At 43.0% G+C, this 14,977-nt stretch overlaps 1 protein-coding gene across 12 annotated transcripts in view; it reads right to left on the reverse strand.

The window, feature by feature from the left end:
• NFIA (nuclear factor I A) overlaps window positions 1–14,977 on the reverse strand; it is a 242,298-nt gene that overhangs the window by 41,290 nt on the left and 186,031 nt on the right. For 4 of the 12 annotated variants that reach the window (XM_066556103.1, XM_066556104.1, XM_066556102.1 and 1 more), the window contains exons 7-9: window positions 14,385–14,471; window positions 13,261–13,299; window positions 4,712–4,840 (exon numbers count right to left, since the gene is read on the reverse strand). The exons of 3 other annotated variants lie outside the window; for them this stretch is intronic. In XM_066556103.1, the coding sequence (XP_066412200.1) occupies window positions 4,712–4,840; window positions 13,261–13,299; window positions 14,385–14,471 (255 nt within the window). The remainder of the gene's footprint in view (window positions 1–4,711; window positions 4,841–13,260; window positions 13,300–14,384; window positions 14,472–14,977) is intronic. 5 more of the 12 variants (XM_066556114.1, XM_066556108.1, XM_066556105.1 and 2 more) reach the window with 4 other exon arrangements.

Here is a 14,977-nt window from a genome sequence, read left to right on the forward strand (position 1 = left end):
AACATGTCCTCACTGGAGCAACATATTAACACAACTCCTCTGCAAAAGAGCCCTCTTCAGAAGTTTGCTGCAGGGATGACAAATTAACCCAGCATGGTGTCCCACACATCTATCTCAGTACAAATTATTAGTGTAATAGAGGTTTTAGTTATGCATTTATCTAGTAATTATTGAAGGGTTATACAGAACGGAGCTGAGCAATCGTGGCCCTTTATGAGGCGAGCTCGGTGGGTGGCCTTACAGTTAATTTAGGATAGGACTGTCTAAGCAGTTCACTCACACACAAATTAGCTGAACAGCCTGCTCCTTTAAATATTTCCTATGTCACAGGCTAACTCTTGACAATACAACAAAGGTAGAGTTTTAATTACACGGTCGCTGACTTTTGTTTAGCTGGAGCTTTAACCCTTTGCAGGTCTCCCTCTCTGCCCTCCCTGCCCGGGCTGCAGCAGTTTGGGGATTGTGGCATGGCTAAAGCCCGACCTTGAGGCCATCTGTTGGGAAACTGCTTTTCCTTCAGCACCAGGTTGCTCCAGAGTGAGTGCAGAAAATCAAAATCTTCCCCTGCTCAGGCAGCTGTCCTGACATTGTAAACTGCATCATGCAAACTCATCTGATGGTCAGCCCTGTGCTGTTCGTGGCTTCCTCGCCCTTGTGGTGTGACTCTCCTGGCTCTCTGACACCACTCTCTGTGTCTGGTTTGTTTTTGTCAAAATCCAGAGGGAAGTAGAAGGTGACACCACTGTGCCAGCTGACAGCACCAAGAAGCGGCCACAGAGACTCGTGTGACAGAACGGGACATCACAAAATGCCTTTGTACAGTGTACACCAGGAGCCTTCACTTTGATTCCCTTGGAGCTGGCTGACAGGACAGCGAGCAGGCACCAGGACTTTGGTGACCCAGTGGAGGATGCTGATAGAGAAGGACACAGTATCATTCCAGATATGTGACATAAAGGTTTTGCCACTTTGGCATGGGCAGAGAGTACTGTGCTGCAGCGTTTCCCTGGCAGGCCTTGTCCTGATAAAAGTCTAAGTGGCAATGGTAATTATGGAGGAAATTAATATAATGGAAACCAGTCCACTAGTTGACTTTCATCCCTTCTTCTCACACACCCCCTTCCTTGGGTTCTTGCCTTCGTGCTGTATTTCTTGCTTCTTGTAATTGTGTTTCTCCTTCATTTATCTTCCTAACACACCATCTCATTGTTATTTTCTTTCTTTTCCTTGCCTTTTCTTTCCTTGCTTTTTTGGCTTGCAGGATCCACACTGTCATATTCCATGGGAATGCTTGAATGCTCTGCAGCACAGGCTGCTGTACATCCTGGCTTTACAAGATCGTGGTCAATTTAACGTTTCAGCCAGCTCCAGTTATAAAGTCACCAGAGTGTAAGGAGCAATACATGGAAGCCTAAAACCATTTATGTAAATACTGCTGTCACCCATAGTATTTAAATCCTTCACTGCCTGGTGAAGAGTTCAAGTGTTCTGGGAAGCTTTGTGAGATGCCAGCAATCCATAATGGCTTTGCAATGCTGGAGTGCTGTGGTGAGCTACGCTGACCACCAAATAATCTCATTTGCAGGTAACAAAAGTATGCCTGAGTAGGAGAGAGATCTGGCTGCTCCAATTTTCAAGGCATTGAAATAAATTCTAAAACTGATAGTGATGCTAAAGCCACCCTATAGGTGATCAATTTACCATCTGCCAGACACTGAATCCTAACCACGCTGGTCCAGAGAAGACATATGGTGCATTCATAGAGTCATGCCCAAAAAACTGCCATCATCAAGTGAGGCTCCATGAATCACTTTGCTAGCTTATCACCAAAGAAACTTGGATCTTGCCACCATCTGTTGGAAGTACTGAGGAGTCACTGAAGCATTGGCATCCGTGCGCCAGCACTTGCTGCACATCTGGTCTGCTGGTCAGCCAGCTCGGATCCTCTCTCCTGGCTACTGCCCAGCTGGGCTGGGCACTGGCAGCAGCACCAGAGCTCACAGGAACGAGGGCACAGCCTTCCACAGCACAGCACATCCAGGCAATTCCACGAGAGCAGAGGTTTTCCAACTGGTTCGTTGGGTGGAGCACCTCAGAGCGAGGAAATCCTCTCAAGGATCTTACTCCTCCTCCAAGGAAGTTTTGTTTCCAGAATGACTCATTGTGGGGACCACAGGGAAGGGCATTCAGTATCCTGGGACACCCCAGCATCAGATGTGCGGTGTGTTCCAAGGGATGCTTGGAAGCGTGTGAAAGATTCGGGAATATTCCCGAGAAGTTATAAATCGCTGGTTGTCAATGCCAACACCTGCCATGAATAGTCTACAGCTTCTTCTCTGCTGTCTATTTTGATCATGCTTTACAAATGCATCTCATACACACATCCAAGTGATAAACTTGCACATACGAGCATGAGAAGGAGATGGAACCTCCTTGTGATCGTCGTGTTGGCTGAGGAGCTTACTCTGGTGGTGACCTACTTACTCACAACTCCCCTTCCTCCGAAATCCCTCTGCACAATGGAGATTAAATCCTGCTCTTTGTTTTCCAAAGACCCCTCAGAATGACCTGCCACTGACCATTTACATAATGCACCTGTGTCCAGAGGGAATTTAGCCTGTGTGTGCTGTACCATCATCCCTGCAGAGGCACAACTCCCAGTCACTGCTGGTGGAAGTGAATCTCTCAATTATATCCTCTTATACCACAGCATTATACTCTTTATGTTGCCACTTCTGATACCTGAAAAGCTTCTCTCTTCTGCTTACTGTCCCTAAAGTACGCCGGAGGCGATGGGATAAAGAACAAAGCTGGATTTGCAGAAAATAATCCATCTCAGTGTATCACCCTTTACTAACAGAATGATTGTTGCAGCAGGGAAATAAACACAGCCAGTGTGCTGTGGATGGAGAATACTGAGGAGGAATGTCCCAAAAGAACAAAGGATGGAGTCTGGGACAAGATTTTTTCAGGATGATGGCACTTAAAGAAACCATGGATGGCTGAAAGTCAGTGAGACTTTGTTTGCGAACGAGCATAAAATAGAAGATGCTTCTAAATGATGTTGCAGAAGAACAGTTTTGGTTAACTTTTTAGGAACCATGGCGATTTAAAAGCTGTGTTGCTTCTTTGTGGAGTTAGTAAAGAACATCTCCTTCCAAACAAACAAAATGTGGGACTGTAATGATTCTATTTGCTTTTCTGGCTCCCACTGAATGTTCTTCTCACGTAGCCAGTAGAAATCCCTCAGTGCACAGAAAAAGTCTTGTGAAAACAGACTGTAGATGAGATTTAAACAAGGCCTCACCACTGAGACATTTCCTCTCTCAACCACACAAGAATCCAAAGCACAGAGGGTCTAAACAGGGGCAGACAAAGGCAGTCAATGATCTTAAAAAATTAGTGTGAGGTAAAACACAGCTAAATAAAGAAAGGCCTATTAACTAATCAATCAACAACTGAAATCTAAAAGGCTGAACTTCTAAAAGACAGGAATTGGGAGTCAGCTGATGTGCACTGAATAGAATGTTAATGGAAGCTTCATATTAGTCATACTTGTATCACCAATTATCAAGGCTTTTAAAAGAGGACATATTTGCCAGACAGCTCGGATCCAAATTTCAAGGGAAATCTCTGTAGAGCTTAGATGCCTAACTTTCTTCTGAGGATCTAGGTGCATGTCTAAGGGTAATGAATAATTTTTATGGATTAACCACAACAAATCAAACTACAATAAGCAGATTTAACAAAGCACAAAAACCTCCTGAAGTGCAAGTCTGACCTTGCTTCAACTTTGTGCAACTCCACCATTTCTCACCACATCACCTGGATGTGCAGACAAAGAGGCTCCTCCTGGTTTATGCTGCCCTCAGTAAAACCACGCTGATGCCAAACAGACATTTCCAGATAATTTCTAGGATGAATTGCTAATATGCATTTTTATGCTTCACCATTCGACCAATTCCTTAATAATCTTCTCTAAATGAGACAAAATTTCATAGCAGAAAGAAACGTGTCACAACCATTCACTCCTATTTTTATATCTTCCAAAGAGGTTTGTAAGAGGATTCATTCATTTGTGTCTCTTCTATGCCCAAGTGAGTTCCTTTTCAAACGTGAACTCCGTATTGCATTTAGTTTTCTAGGCTAAATGCAAATGCATCTTTCTAACAAAACTGTATAAACACATCTAGACCCAGAGGACATCTCTTTTACTTGGAAAGTCAGTCAGAAGAGTACTGAGAAAGAAACCAGCCAAAGTATTGCAGGAACCAACTTCAAAGGAGTCCCCTAACAAGGCACACTGACACCAGCAGCACAAGAATAAATGACTGGCAGAAGGAAGTCCACAGAGCTGGAAGACAGGCGTGGGTCAGAAGTGATGGATGGGTCCCTGTCTCGAGCAGTTGGACCGAGTCAACGTGATGGATGGCCACGAGCAGAAGACACATCCTGTCCCTTTCCCCACACCCTCTTCCAACAAAACCCCAAGGCCCCAGAAACCAGCGTTTCCACCTGGGGTGGTCGTCAGGAGCTCTCCCAAAAGCGGCCCAGCCTAAGAGAAGCAGCCTCTGAGCCCTAAGCCCTGCTGGGTGTGGCGCAGCCCCTCGCGGGCGGTCCCAGGCGGCGATGGCTTTCCTGGAGCGGCGCTGGCACGGCCACGGCGCCCTGGCTGCCCTCCAGTGCTGGGGGCTCTCGGGAAAGGCCTCACCTCTGGGTCCTGTAATGACAGGTCGATGGTGCTGTGTGAAAGCCGTTCCAAGGGAGGAGGTCTGCGAAGGCGAGGGACTGCTGAAACCAGACTTCTCTGACTTCTTTAATGTAGTTGGCGATGGCATTCCTGGCAAGAATGATTGATAAGTGCAATTTAATAATGCTAGGTCATGGAACGACAGCCTATGCATTGTGAAAGGGGGTGCAGAAGCAGCTAGACACACTTAAAGGACAAATGAAACGCAACACAACAGCAAGCTGAAAGCTCACTTTTATTTGTGGGGTTTTGTTTTTTCTCAAGGCAGAAGCAGCCATGGTTTGCTCTGAGCCATGAGTACTAAAAGGCAGCCATATTTTTCTTATAAAGCTGAAATACAGACAAGATGCAGCTTATTATTGCTACTGAAACCTACTCTGCTTTATTTTTAGAAATCTGTAATAGCTGGAGCATTTGGATTTTTACAGGTTTTTTATGAGTTCTGTCTTTCACTCCTTGGTTTTAGTAGATTATTGCAAATGGATCTTTTAAATGTGCCGCACGACTCAAGGCACAACCAGAGAATGGAGTTCTCTGAGTTCAAACTCTTCCTCCCCTCACTCTCTTGACTTCAAAGGTATTTGAAAGTTATACATTTATGTGGCTCTCTTTCGCTTTCAATTTTTTTTTTTAAAGGGTGAATGGTATTTATGTCCTGATATTAGAAGCTGCACTGGAATTATTCTGGAGTTGTTACAATGCCCTTGAACTGCATCAAAGGCTCCCAATGAAAATCAGAGTTAAGTTGTCACTGGGTGAAACCTCTGCCATGGACAGGCAGAAATGGTGTGGTACTCATCTGACTGGTTTGGTATACAGGGTGAGAATAACTCCTGTTGATGCCATAACATAGCTGTGGTATCAAAAAAATTAATGGAATGAACACATTGCAACGGGCTTTTAAAACCCGAGCCTTTTCTGTGTATGGTACATGCTTGGATGGAATAATTTTACAGGATATAAATGAAAAGTATGCACGTTTGTCTGCACTAGCCTGTATTTTTGCAGTTACAGATGCATCTGGGTATTCTGACTATCAGAATGTATCCTGAAAACTCAAGATTTCCAGTATATACAGCCCATCAGGCATTCTGCACATCCATAGGGATACAGCTAAACAAAGGTGGAGATTTCAGGGGGAAAAGCAAAATATCATGTAGTGTGCAAGTTGAACTTCCACCAGCAAAGTAATTTAATTTTATTTCCAACTCTGTGTTTTATAGTATTTAATTGTTAAAAAAGTAAAGAGAGAGGCCTGGACAAGATTATCTCTGGGCTATATTATTAACTTTATATTTAATAAGACTAGTTTTATAGTCCCTGGGATGTTGATTGCAATATGCAGGAGCCTTCTTGTACTGTATACTCTGCACTGCTGGGCCTTAATGGTTTCAGTGAGGCTTTGGAGTTTATATTTCTGTAAGTTAAACAAAGTGAGGGGATGGTTTGAGTTCCAGTGTTGTACTTGCAGCTTTCTGCCTCAAAACTTGTTTGCTACAAGGTTTGTTGTTATGGTGGCTTTTAGGAAAGGTTACAGACTTAACATTTGAAAAACCAAAGCTTAGAACTGACTATGATGCAAGAAAAATATTGGGTTGGGGGTGTAATTTTTTGGGTTTTTTGGGGAAGTTTTTGTTTGTTTGTTTTTGGTTTTTTGTTTGTTTGTTTTTGTTGTGTTTTTTTTTTTTTAATGTGGTCTTAGGGACTTTGGAGTAGGAACAAAAGCATAGATTAATTCAGTTTCGGGGGAAGAGAGAAAAGGAGATTGAACTGAGGTGTTTCAATGAAATATTCCAGAGCAGCCTGCTGAATTTCTGCTCCAGTGGGATGTAACTTGGTCATGGCATGTCCACATTCAGGGCAAGGACACTCAAAGGAATTAATGGTGCTGCTGACCCAGATTTCCCTATGATGGAAGAACTGGGGATGGATACACCAAAAGAGTGTCAACCCCAGCTCTAAGTACAAAATATTATGGACACTCCAAGAGACTTTTATGCACAGGGGAGGTCACTAAAATTTTCCAGCGTGGGAGCTGCTCCAAGAGCAAGGTTGTGCAACCCATGAGCAGGGACCCAGGTGGGACATGAGTTACCTGAGCCCTGGGCAGGTGACAGAGGCCAGGGGAGGAATGAGATCTCAACTCTGTGGCCCAGCTGCTCCCTGCTTTCCCTGGCTACAAACCCTCTTCAGGGCGAAGATAATAAAGCTTCTGAAAAAAATGAAACAGCTTTTCTTTTACCCTTGTGTTTAAAAAAACCCCTGCGGGACTCATCTCTAAACCACAGCGGGGTTGTGGAAGGAGGGAGTGGAAAATGGTTAAAAGCTGCAGCAAGTTCGTGTGATTGTGTCCAAACACTGGAACTTGAGGAGCTACAAAGAAGCTGATGAATGACCTTGAGTGTGGCAATGCTGAGCAGTGGCATGTTCATATGGGGATGGGTTTTCTAAGGTTGAGGCAGAGGCTTTCATGTGAAAATAGAGATTTTAATGTAACCCTATGCAGGGAAATTGAGTAGAAAAACAAACTGAAGCGCTGATAATTGGTTGCTACTTCTTTTGCTCTATTTGTTTGTTATCGTTCTGATTGCCATTATTATCACAAGTTTGGTTCATTTATTTATTTTTTTCCCAGGGTATTTTGATATGTATTGGTTTGGAACAGTCCAACTATACCATGTTTTTGTTTTGTTTGGGGTTTGTAATGACACATTTTATTTTGAGTGATCACATCCATCAGATCTCAAGAAAAAAATGGCTGCTTCCTAGTTCAGAAGAATATGCAAACAGGAGCTTAATTACATCACTTAATATTGACCAGGAGAAAGAAGAAGATGAGCTTGCCAGCTCATTTCCAAAGCATGTTTTGTCCTTTAAGAGGGGAGGGTATGACAGAAAGTTAGGCAGTGCAAAGCAATTAGCATCATTCACATTTTATGTTGCGCTAGCATGGTGCTCTAGCAGCAAAATTCAAACATTCTTTGAATGGGTTAATAAAAGAAGAAATACAGTCGGCATGCAAGAAAAAGGTTTCCAAGAACAAGCCAAAATATGTCCCATTCTTCTAAATTTATCACAGCCATGTCACATTATCCTTGAGACTGCCAGGAATGTCAATTTTTTTGCAATTTAAAAAAAATATCTCATTTAGCACCATATGTTTGGTTAATGTGCCTGATATATCCTGAGTATTCTTTAGTCCATCCATTTCTAATACTCATTTTCTTCTTTTTTTTCCCTCCCCTTGCTAAGCCATATGTTACAGCGCTGGTCATTCTATCGAAGCTCCTTTCGGGAGCTGGGAGCGAGGGGACTCCTGTTTAATCACCCAGAAAAACTTTGAATTCTACAAGTCTCACTTAGGTGAGCAGTCTCAACACTTGAGTTAGTTGTAGGTGCCTGGTGCCTATGAAAATCAGGCCACCTATGAGGTGGCACAGCGTATGTTAACTGTGAGGAAGGAACTAAAGGTAGGTGGCTAAACATTGAATTAGGTGTTTAATTTCTGGCACCCACGTTTGAGACTCTTGGCTAGTTTTAAGGGTCTTCTGCTCCAAACCTAATGAGTTTTAACACATTTAGCGGCCTCCAGTCCGCAGGGCCCCTCCTGTGCTGCTCAGGGATGCAGGAAATTAAAAAGTTAAGGCTGAAGGTAGCTTGGGCAGAGCTGGGGATGCATCCCGGGAGGATGGGGCTGCCTTGCACAGCTTTGCTCAGCGTCGGTCCCGGGAGCCACTGCACTGAACAGCAGATTTCAGCACTTCACAGGACCCCGAGGAAGGGGCAGTGCCAGCTCTGAGGACACCTCTGAGTCCCTGCTCTCCTCTCTCTGCTCTCTGGTGCAGGGCTGCAACAAATTAGAATCTCCCCCAGCCCGTCTCAGCTGCGCTGGCCGGTGGATAGGGAATGGAGCCAAGGATCCTCCCCGTTCCCTGCCTCTCTCCATCCATCTGCTCTGAGCAAGGAATAAACAAGAACAGCCAGAACACAACGGCTGGGTAACCCAGGTGGGGGTTAAAAGTGTTCCTTACTATTCTGTGGATAGGACTCTTGTCCAAATCACAGCCACACCTGGCACTTTTAGGGAGCACAGCTTTCAGAATCCAGGTCTGAGTCTCCTCTCAATGTTATTTAGAGTGAGAGAGACGAAAATCAGACTTAGTCTATTTTCATCTTACGGCAGCTTTTAACTACAGAATAAATGGAGAAGTTAATTGCTAAATAAAAGAAGAAAATAAAGGGATTTGTGGCATAAAACGCAGATGGAAGCCTGAGTGGGTGTGCTACTTTAACTTACTGTACTTGTGTTCATGTGATTCTATATGTATGCCAAACATATATGGTCTGAGCCTGATCCCATTAACATAAATCTGTTTTATTCACTGGACAGAGGGAACCTGATCAAAGACCATGATGGTGCTAAATGGAACAAGATGTGTACTTTCGTATTTTTTTCCAAAAGGAAATATTAATTTGACATCGGTTTTTCAGTCGAGAAGAATTTTAATTGCAGTATACAATAAGCAGAAAATTCAGACAACAATAATCTTGAAACTGTTAGCAGCATTATATTTCTATCAAGGAATTTGTGTGCTTTTTTTTTCAACATTAGAGCTTTCTGAATTTTCATTAATTTGGCATTTCCCTAAACACACGAGTTATTATTTTGTTCATTCCACATCATGCATCACACCCTTCTGCTCAAATGCATAATGCAAGCGCAAATGGGATCCTTGTCCTTGGGAGACTCTGGTTACTGGAGCCATTGGATGTTGAAGTCCCGCAGAAAGACTTTCCAAAACTCTGCACTTCGCAAACCTCCAGCCCAAGTTTAATGAGTGCACAGGAAAACTTCGTGTTCCTCATCTTCTAAGGGGCACTGGAGCACTGTGGTGGGTTTAATTCCTCTACCTCCTTATGTTTGCCAGTACTAGAAACGCACCACATAAGAGTCTTCCTTGAGTACAGCTAAAGGTCTTCAAATGTTCATGTATGAGGCTGATATATATTTAAATGGACCAGAAAATGATGCGTGAGAATTGAATGCACAAATCCTCCCCAGAACAAACAAGTATCTGTGAACCTCTTTTCCATGTACCTGCCACGTTCCTTACTAAAAAAAATCAGGATTAACTCTGATGGAGTCAGTGGAGTCACAGCAAGAGGAGAACAATCCCCCTTCTCTCCAAATCTACACCTGAAAATCCATCCAATTTCACTTGATTAATTACTGACATTATTCTACCTGCACACATCTCACACAACAACTCCATCTCTCGTTAGCTGGGTTTGTAGACCAGCTCATACTCATCTCCAAAGACCTTTGGATAATTACCCCAATATTCCCAGTAGCTCTCTGCCACTAGACTCTTGATGGAGATTTCATAACAAAAGCTATGAGTGAAACATGGTCTGGATCCTCCTTCCCAAGGCACACTAGGAAAAGGAATCATGGAAGCTCAGGTATTACCAGGTGGACCATGAACTCAACAACATGCAGAACAAACAGATGATGCAGAAAAACAAGCCGGCTGTTGAAGGAAAAAAACTGAATATATGGGAAGCATTTTTCAAGGAATTTTCATCCTTTTGTGCGAATTATTCCAGCAATTCCACTGAAATCAGTATCAACAGAAAGGCTGATCAGCTGCTCTATTTTTTCCTTCAAATTCCTGGGGAATTCTTAATTTCAAGCTTCTTGAAACGTTGACGGCTACCCTGCTGCCAGTCATAGCAAGTCTGTTCAATTTAGTGCTGAGCAAACTTTGTCATCAGCCGAGATACGATCACACTGACTGCCATCCATCAGTTTACTGTATTAATTGCTCCAGTATACACAAAATACAACACAGATGGAAATTCACTCATCCTAATGAAGTGCTCTTTAGTTTCTACGCTCTGAATGGGTACTGGCTCCCCTGGTTGCAGCCGGAGTTACCATGATCACTGATTAACTACCTGCCAGCGGAGCACCTCGCTTCACGAGGCTAAATCCAGCTTAATAAACAGTGATTTTTACAGAAGAAAAATGAAAGCTCCCCCTCTATCCACTTATCAAACTGCTGCATATGCATCACCAACACACACATCCAGTTTCCTCAGAACTCGACATCTGACAGATCATCAGGAAAACAGAGCTAATCTATCCGTACCCATCAACATCGTATCATAGGTGACTGCCAGATACTTAAGAAGCCATCCAAAAGAAATGTCACAACTCTTTTTCAAGACACTACAAAAGAAATGTTCCAAACAAAATAAAGCAAATGCACGTACAAGTAAATGAGCCAAAGAACTTAATAAAAAGAGATTGATTAAAATGAGGACCAGAATGTTCAAAAAGGACTGAGAGAGAAAGAGAAAGAGAGGTGCCAAAGGCGCATTAAATGGATTCAATGGCTTTAGGTTTTAAATGCTTTTGGACTCCTCAGCAATTTTTAGCCAAAAATGATAATTCAAGTTAGAATCAAAATTCTGATGTCACTTAGGGAAAAAGAAGGCTGAAATTTCTCCTTTGCAAACGAGCACAGATCCATTTAGGAAGGAGAAATATCACTTTATAGTGATGGACAACCTTGCCTGCAGAATTTTAAAGCCGAGCACTTCAATATTCACAATAATTTTTAAATCCTACCCCATGAAAGTCTGCCTAAATTGTTTGGTACAATGTTCTCATAGAGTGTATTACCTTGTCTGTTTGTATCTGTGTTTACAGCATCATCTGGATTGTTTTAGGTCGCTTAAGTTAGGCTTCATTCCTGCTCTGCCACCCAAGCAGTTCTTTCAATAACTAATAAATTAGCACTGAAATCTAACCAATTTCTTCAAAACATAATTTCATGAGTTATATATTTAAAAACTTTAATGAGAAGAGCAATAAACAGCAGGATAACAGTTCAATTCTGCCTTTGAGTTAATGTCAGCTTCGGCATAATTTTCCATTGTATAAATATATATTGCAAGGAGAATAAAAAAAAATAAAATTTCTAATGACGTCTTTAGACATCTCGTCTAAAATTCATGACTACATTTGTTTCATTTCAAATGCTACTTGAGAGTTTTTCAGCACACTTGGCAGATTAGATATAGCAGCAGGGACAAACTGCAGCCATCCATAGGAGAATATACCTTTATGTGGGTGCTTTGGGGATGGAACATCTATAGCTGCAAGGCAAAAAATGCCATCATAAATTTGGATGGCATTTACAAAGCCCTCTAAAAAGTCTTTGCATATGATTATAGCTGAGGTATGATATTTTTGCAAGTAAAAGACCCAGAATAGATTTATGTTTCAACTATATCTTCCTGAAGATGCATATGGATCCTAAATTGCGAGTGATACTAAAGGGAATCTTTAGTAACTGAAGAGGATGGAGTAAAATTTTGGGGGTTTTATTTATTTATTTATTTATTTAATTTTCTTAAAAATCATTTGCTCATTATTTGCATGTCATCAAACCATCATTGGCTACCCAGGCTATATATAACAATGATGGCTGCTGAACGCCCCAGGCATGAGATGGAGATGGGTAAATATGCAGATTTTCTGGACTTGTGACCTCAGTTACTGCATGGTAATGCTTTCAAATGACTTTTATGATGACAAGACTAAGTTTGGTGCTAATATTGGTTTTGAAGATTTAATCGGTGTACAGTGCCATTGGACATGTGTTTTAATTAATAAAAGAGCTGTGGTCAGGATTGAAAATAGCCCAGGTGATTTACCACAGACTGTAAAGCCACCTGATTTCTGCACAATTTGAGGTGAAGAGTTTATAGGTTATTCCAAAGGAAGAAAGAGTTGCAAACTGAATTTGTGTGCATTGTACCAAGGGATTTATAATTTGGCAGGTCGAGAGTGGACTCATGGAACTGTTCTGTTTTGGTATCCAGTGGTTCCCGGTGTTTTCACCCTCTGACAATTTGACAGTCACGGGACTGAACCCTCCACAACACCAGAAATGATTTGTAGCTGCTGTGCTCCTTCCTGGGAATGTCCATGTCCAGCTGCACACTGGAATGGCACTGGGCACCTGCCACCAGGCAGAGAGACTGAAGCCACTTCCCCACAGGTGACACCAGCCAGGTGAGCTCAGCCTCCCTCCTCTGCATCCCCAGTGGCTCCAGGATTCCCCGAGGGAAGGCAGAGCACTTTGGCATCGTTTCCAGAGGAGCCTGGATGGCCCTGCTGCCTGCAGGAATGCTCCTGGGAGCTGCCCAAGCCCCCTGCCACCCACTGGGCAGGTGAAGGCAGAGAGGCAGAGGGCTCCCAGGGAAAATCCCCCTGCAAATTCCATGACAACAGGCACGGCAGGGGCAGAGGTGACATGGGAGTGCCTCCTCCAGCGCTGGCACTCCGGCAAAGTGCTTGGCACCAGCTCTGTCCTTGCTGGACACAGGAGAATCCACACCAGAGGGGGCACCTGGCACATCCCCCCCAAACCAACACAACAACTCTGTGCACCGAGAACGAGAGAGAGCATTGGCATTGTTTGAATAAGCACACCCACCATGAAGTGCTCCGCGGTGTTCGGGGTTTCTTAGATATCCTGATTTTATAAAAGAAAGTAAAAGAAGAAAAAAGAAACAAGGTGAGAGAGAACACTATCATATTTTGTAGCAAGCAGGATACTGTGTGAAATCTTGGCCCAGTGAAGTGATAAAGGGGAAGCTTTCAGTTTGCTTAAGGGAAAACTTACGAGCAAATAGTGAAATTACCAAAATACCACATTGCAGAAAATGGGTGCATTTAGGTTCAATTAAGCTGTAAAAAGGAAAATGGCACTTTAGCTTACAAAAACCAAGGGACACAGGGAGCTATCAGAAGCAACTTTACAAGATTTGTGTGCGTGAGGATGCTGCTTCACTGGACCAAGAAAGCTACAGTATGGGACAGGATTTTTCTTTTATCAGACACTTTTGCTAGATAGCTTTGTCCAACCTCAGAAACTGCTGCTCTGGCATTATGAAATAATCCTACATAACTTGATCTCATGAGCTTAGGAACACAGAAAAATAGCCATGCCAAATCAGATTACAGGGATCCACCTAGTCCAGAATCCTCTCCCTGACAGTGGGAACTAATGGACGCCTAGAAGAGAGTAAAAATCCAGGGAAAGCATACAGTGGTAATTCTCCAAAACACTCTCCCAAATGATTTGTGATTCAAGGACTTCTAGGACAAAGTTGATATCATGCTATTGAAGCTGCTCGAATCCAAATGCACAGATTCACATCCCCCCCCTCCTCCCCTTTTTTTCTTTTTTTTTTGGATTTCTACCCCCATGAGATTTCTACCAGTCACACAGAAAAGGTTTCACAGTTTGGTGCTGGCAAGTCCAGCGTTCTTGCCACTAACTCAGAATGAGCTAACAGCTTTCAAAAGCCCAATGATGTTATGTGTATAAGAGCATCCAACACTTTTTCCTACGTAAAAAAAGTGACACGTGTGCTGAGGTGCTCTAAGTGTAAATACTTTGGGAGATTTGATTTTTTTTTAACCTTTTATTAAAAAAAAAAAAAAAAGCAAAAAAAAAAAAAGGCAAGGATCTGGCTGTAAATTGATATTAACATTTTTCAGTATATGTGTAAAACACATGTTTCAGAAGAATAGAAGAGAGAAACTGTCACTCACTGGGAAGCTTTAGAGCTATCTGGCTCCCTGGGAAACTGCATGCAACTATTCTGGTGTCCAAGGGTTTGACCAGTGAGTTTCCTCTTCCTGCAAAGAATGAATGCAGAAGTAATAGAAAGTCTGAGGGGGAAGATTTTAGCAAATGGCTAAAGATAATCCTATTCTGCCCACTCCAGCAGGTAGGAAGGAGGTGGTGATGGTGGAAGAAAAAGGATGGGAGAGGAGAAACACCTCTGTGTCCCTCCCAGGAGCTGGCACAGGGAAGGGAGCACTTGAGGGACCCAAAGGCTGCAGGCAGCTCAGCCCAGTGAGATCCCTTTGTGTGTGCTCACCCCAGCCCAGCCGCACAAAGCCAGCACGTTCTGCTCTGATTCTCAGGGCCTGGCTGTGGCTCCCTTTCGGGATGGAGCACAGGGACTGGAACTCAGCACTCCGGGCTTCGCTAGCACAGAAATCCCAAATGCCCAGACAGGAACACTGGCTTCTTAAGCATCCTTACTATCCACTATTCAGGGGAATTTTTAGAAAGTTTTAATTTTAATTTTAATTTTCTAATCAAATCGGTGCCTACACATGATTCTATTTTTGCTTCA

Source organism: Molothrus aeneus, chromosome 9 (genome assembly GCF_037042795.1).
Source record: "Molothrus aeneus isolate 106 chromosome 9, BPBGC_Maene_1.0, whole genome shotgun sequence".
Taxonomy (NCBI): Eukaryota; Metazoa; Chordata; class Aves; order Passeriformes; family Icteridae; genus Molothrus; species Molothrus aeneus.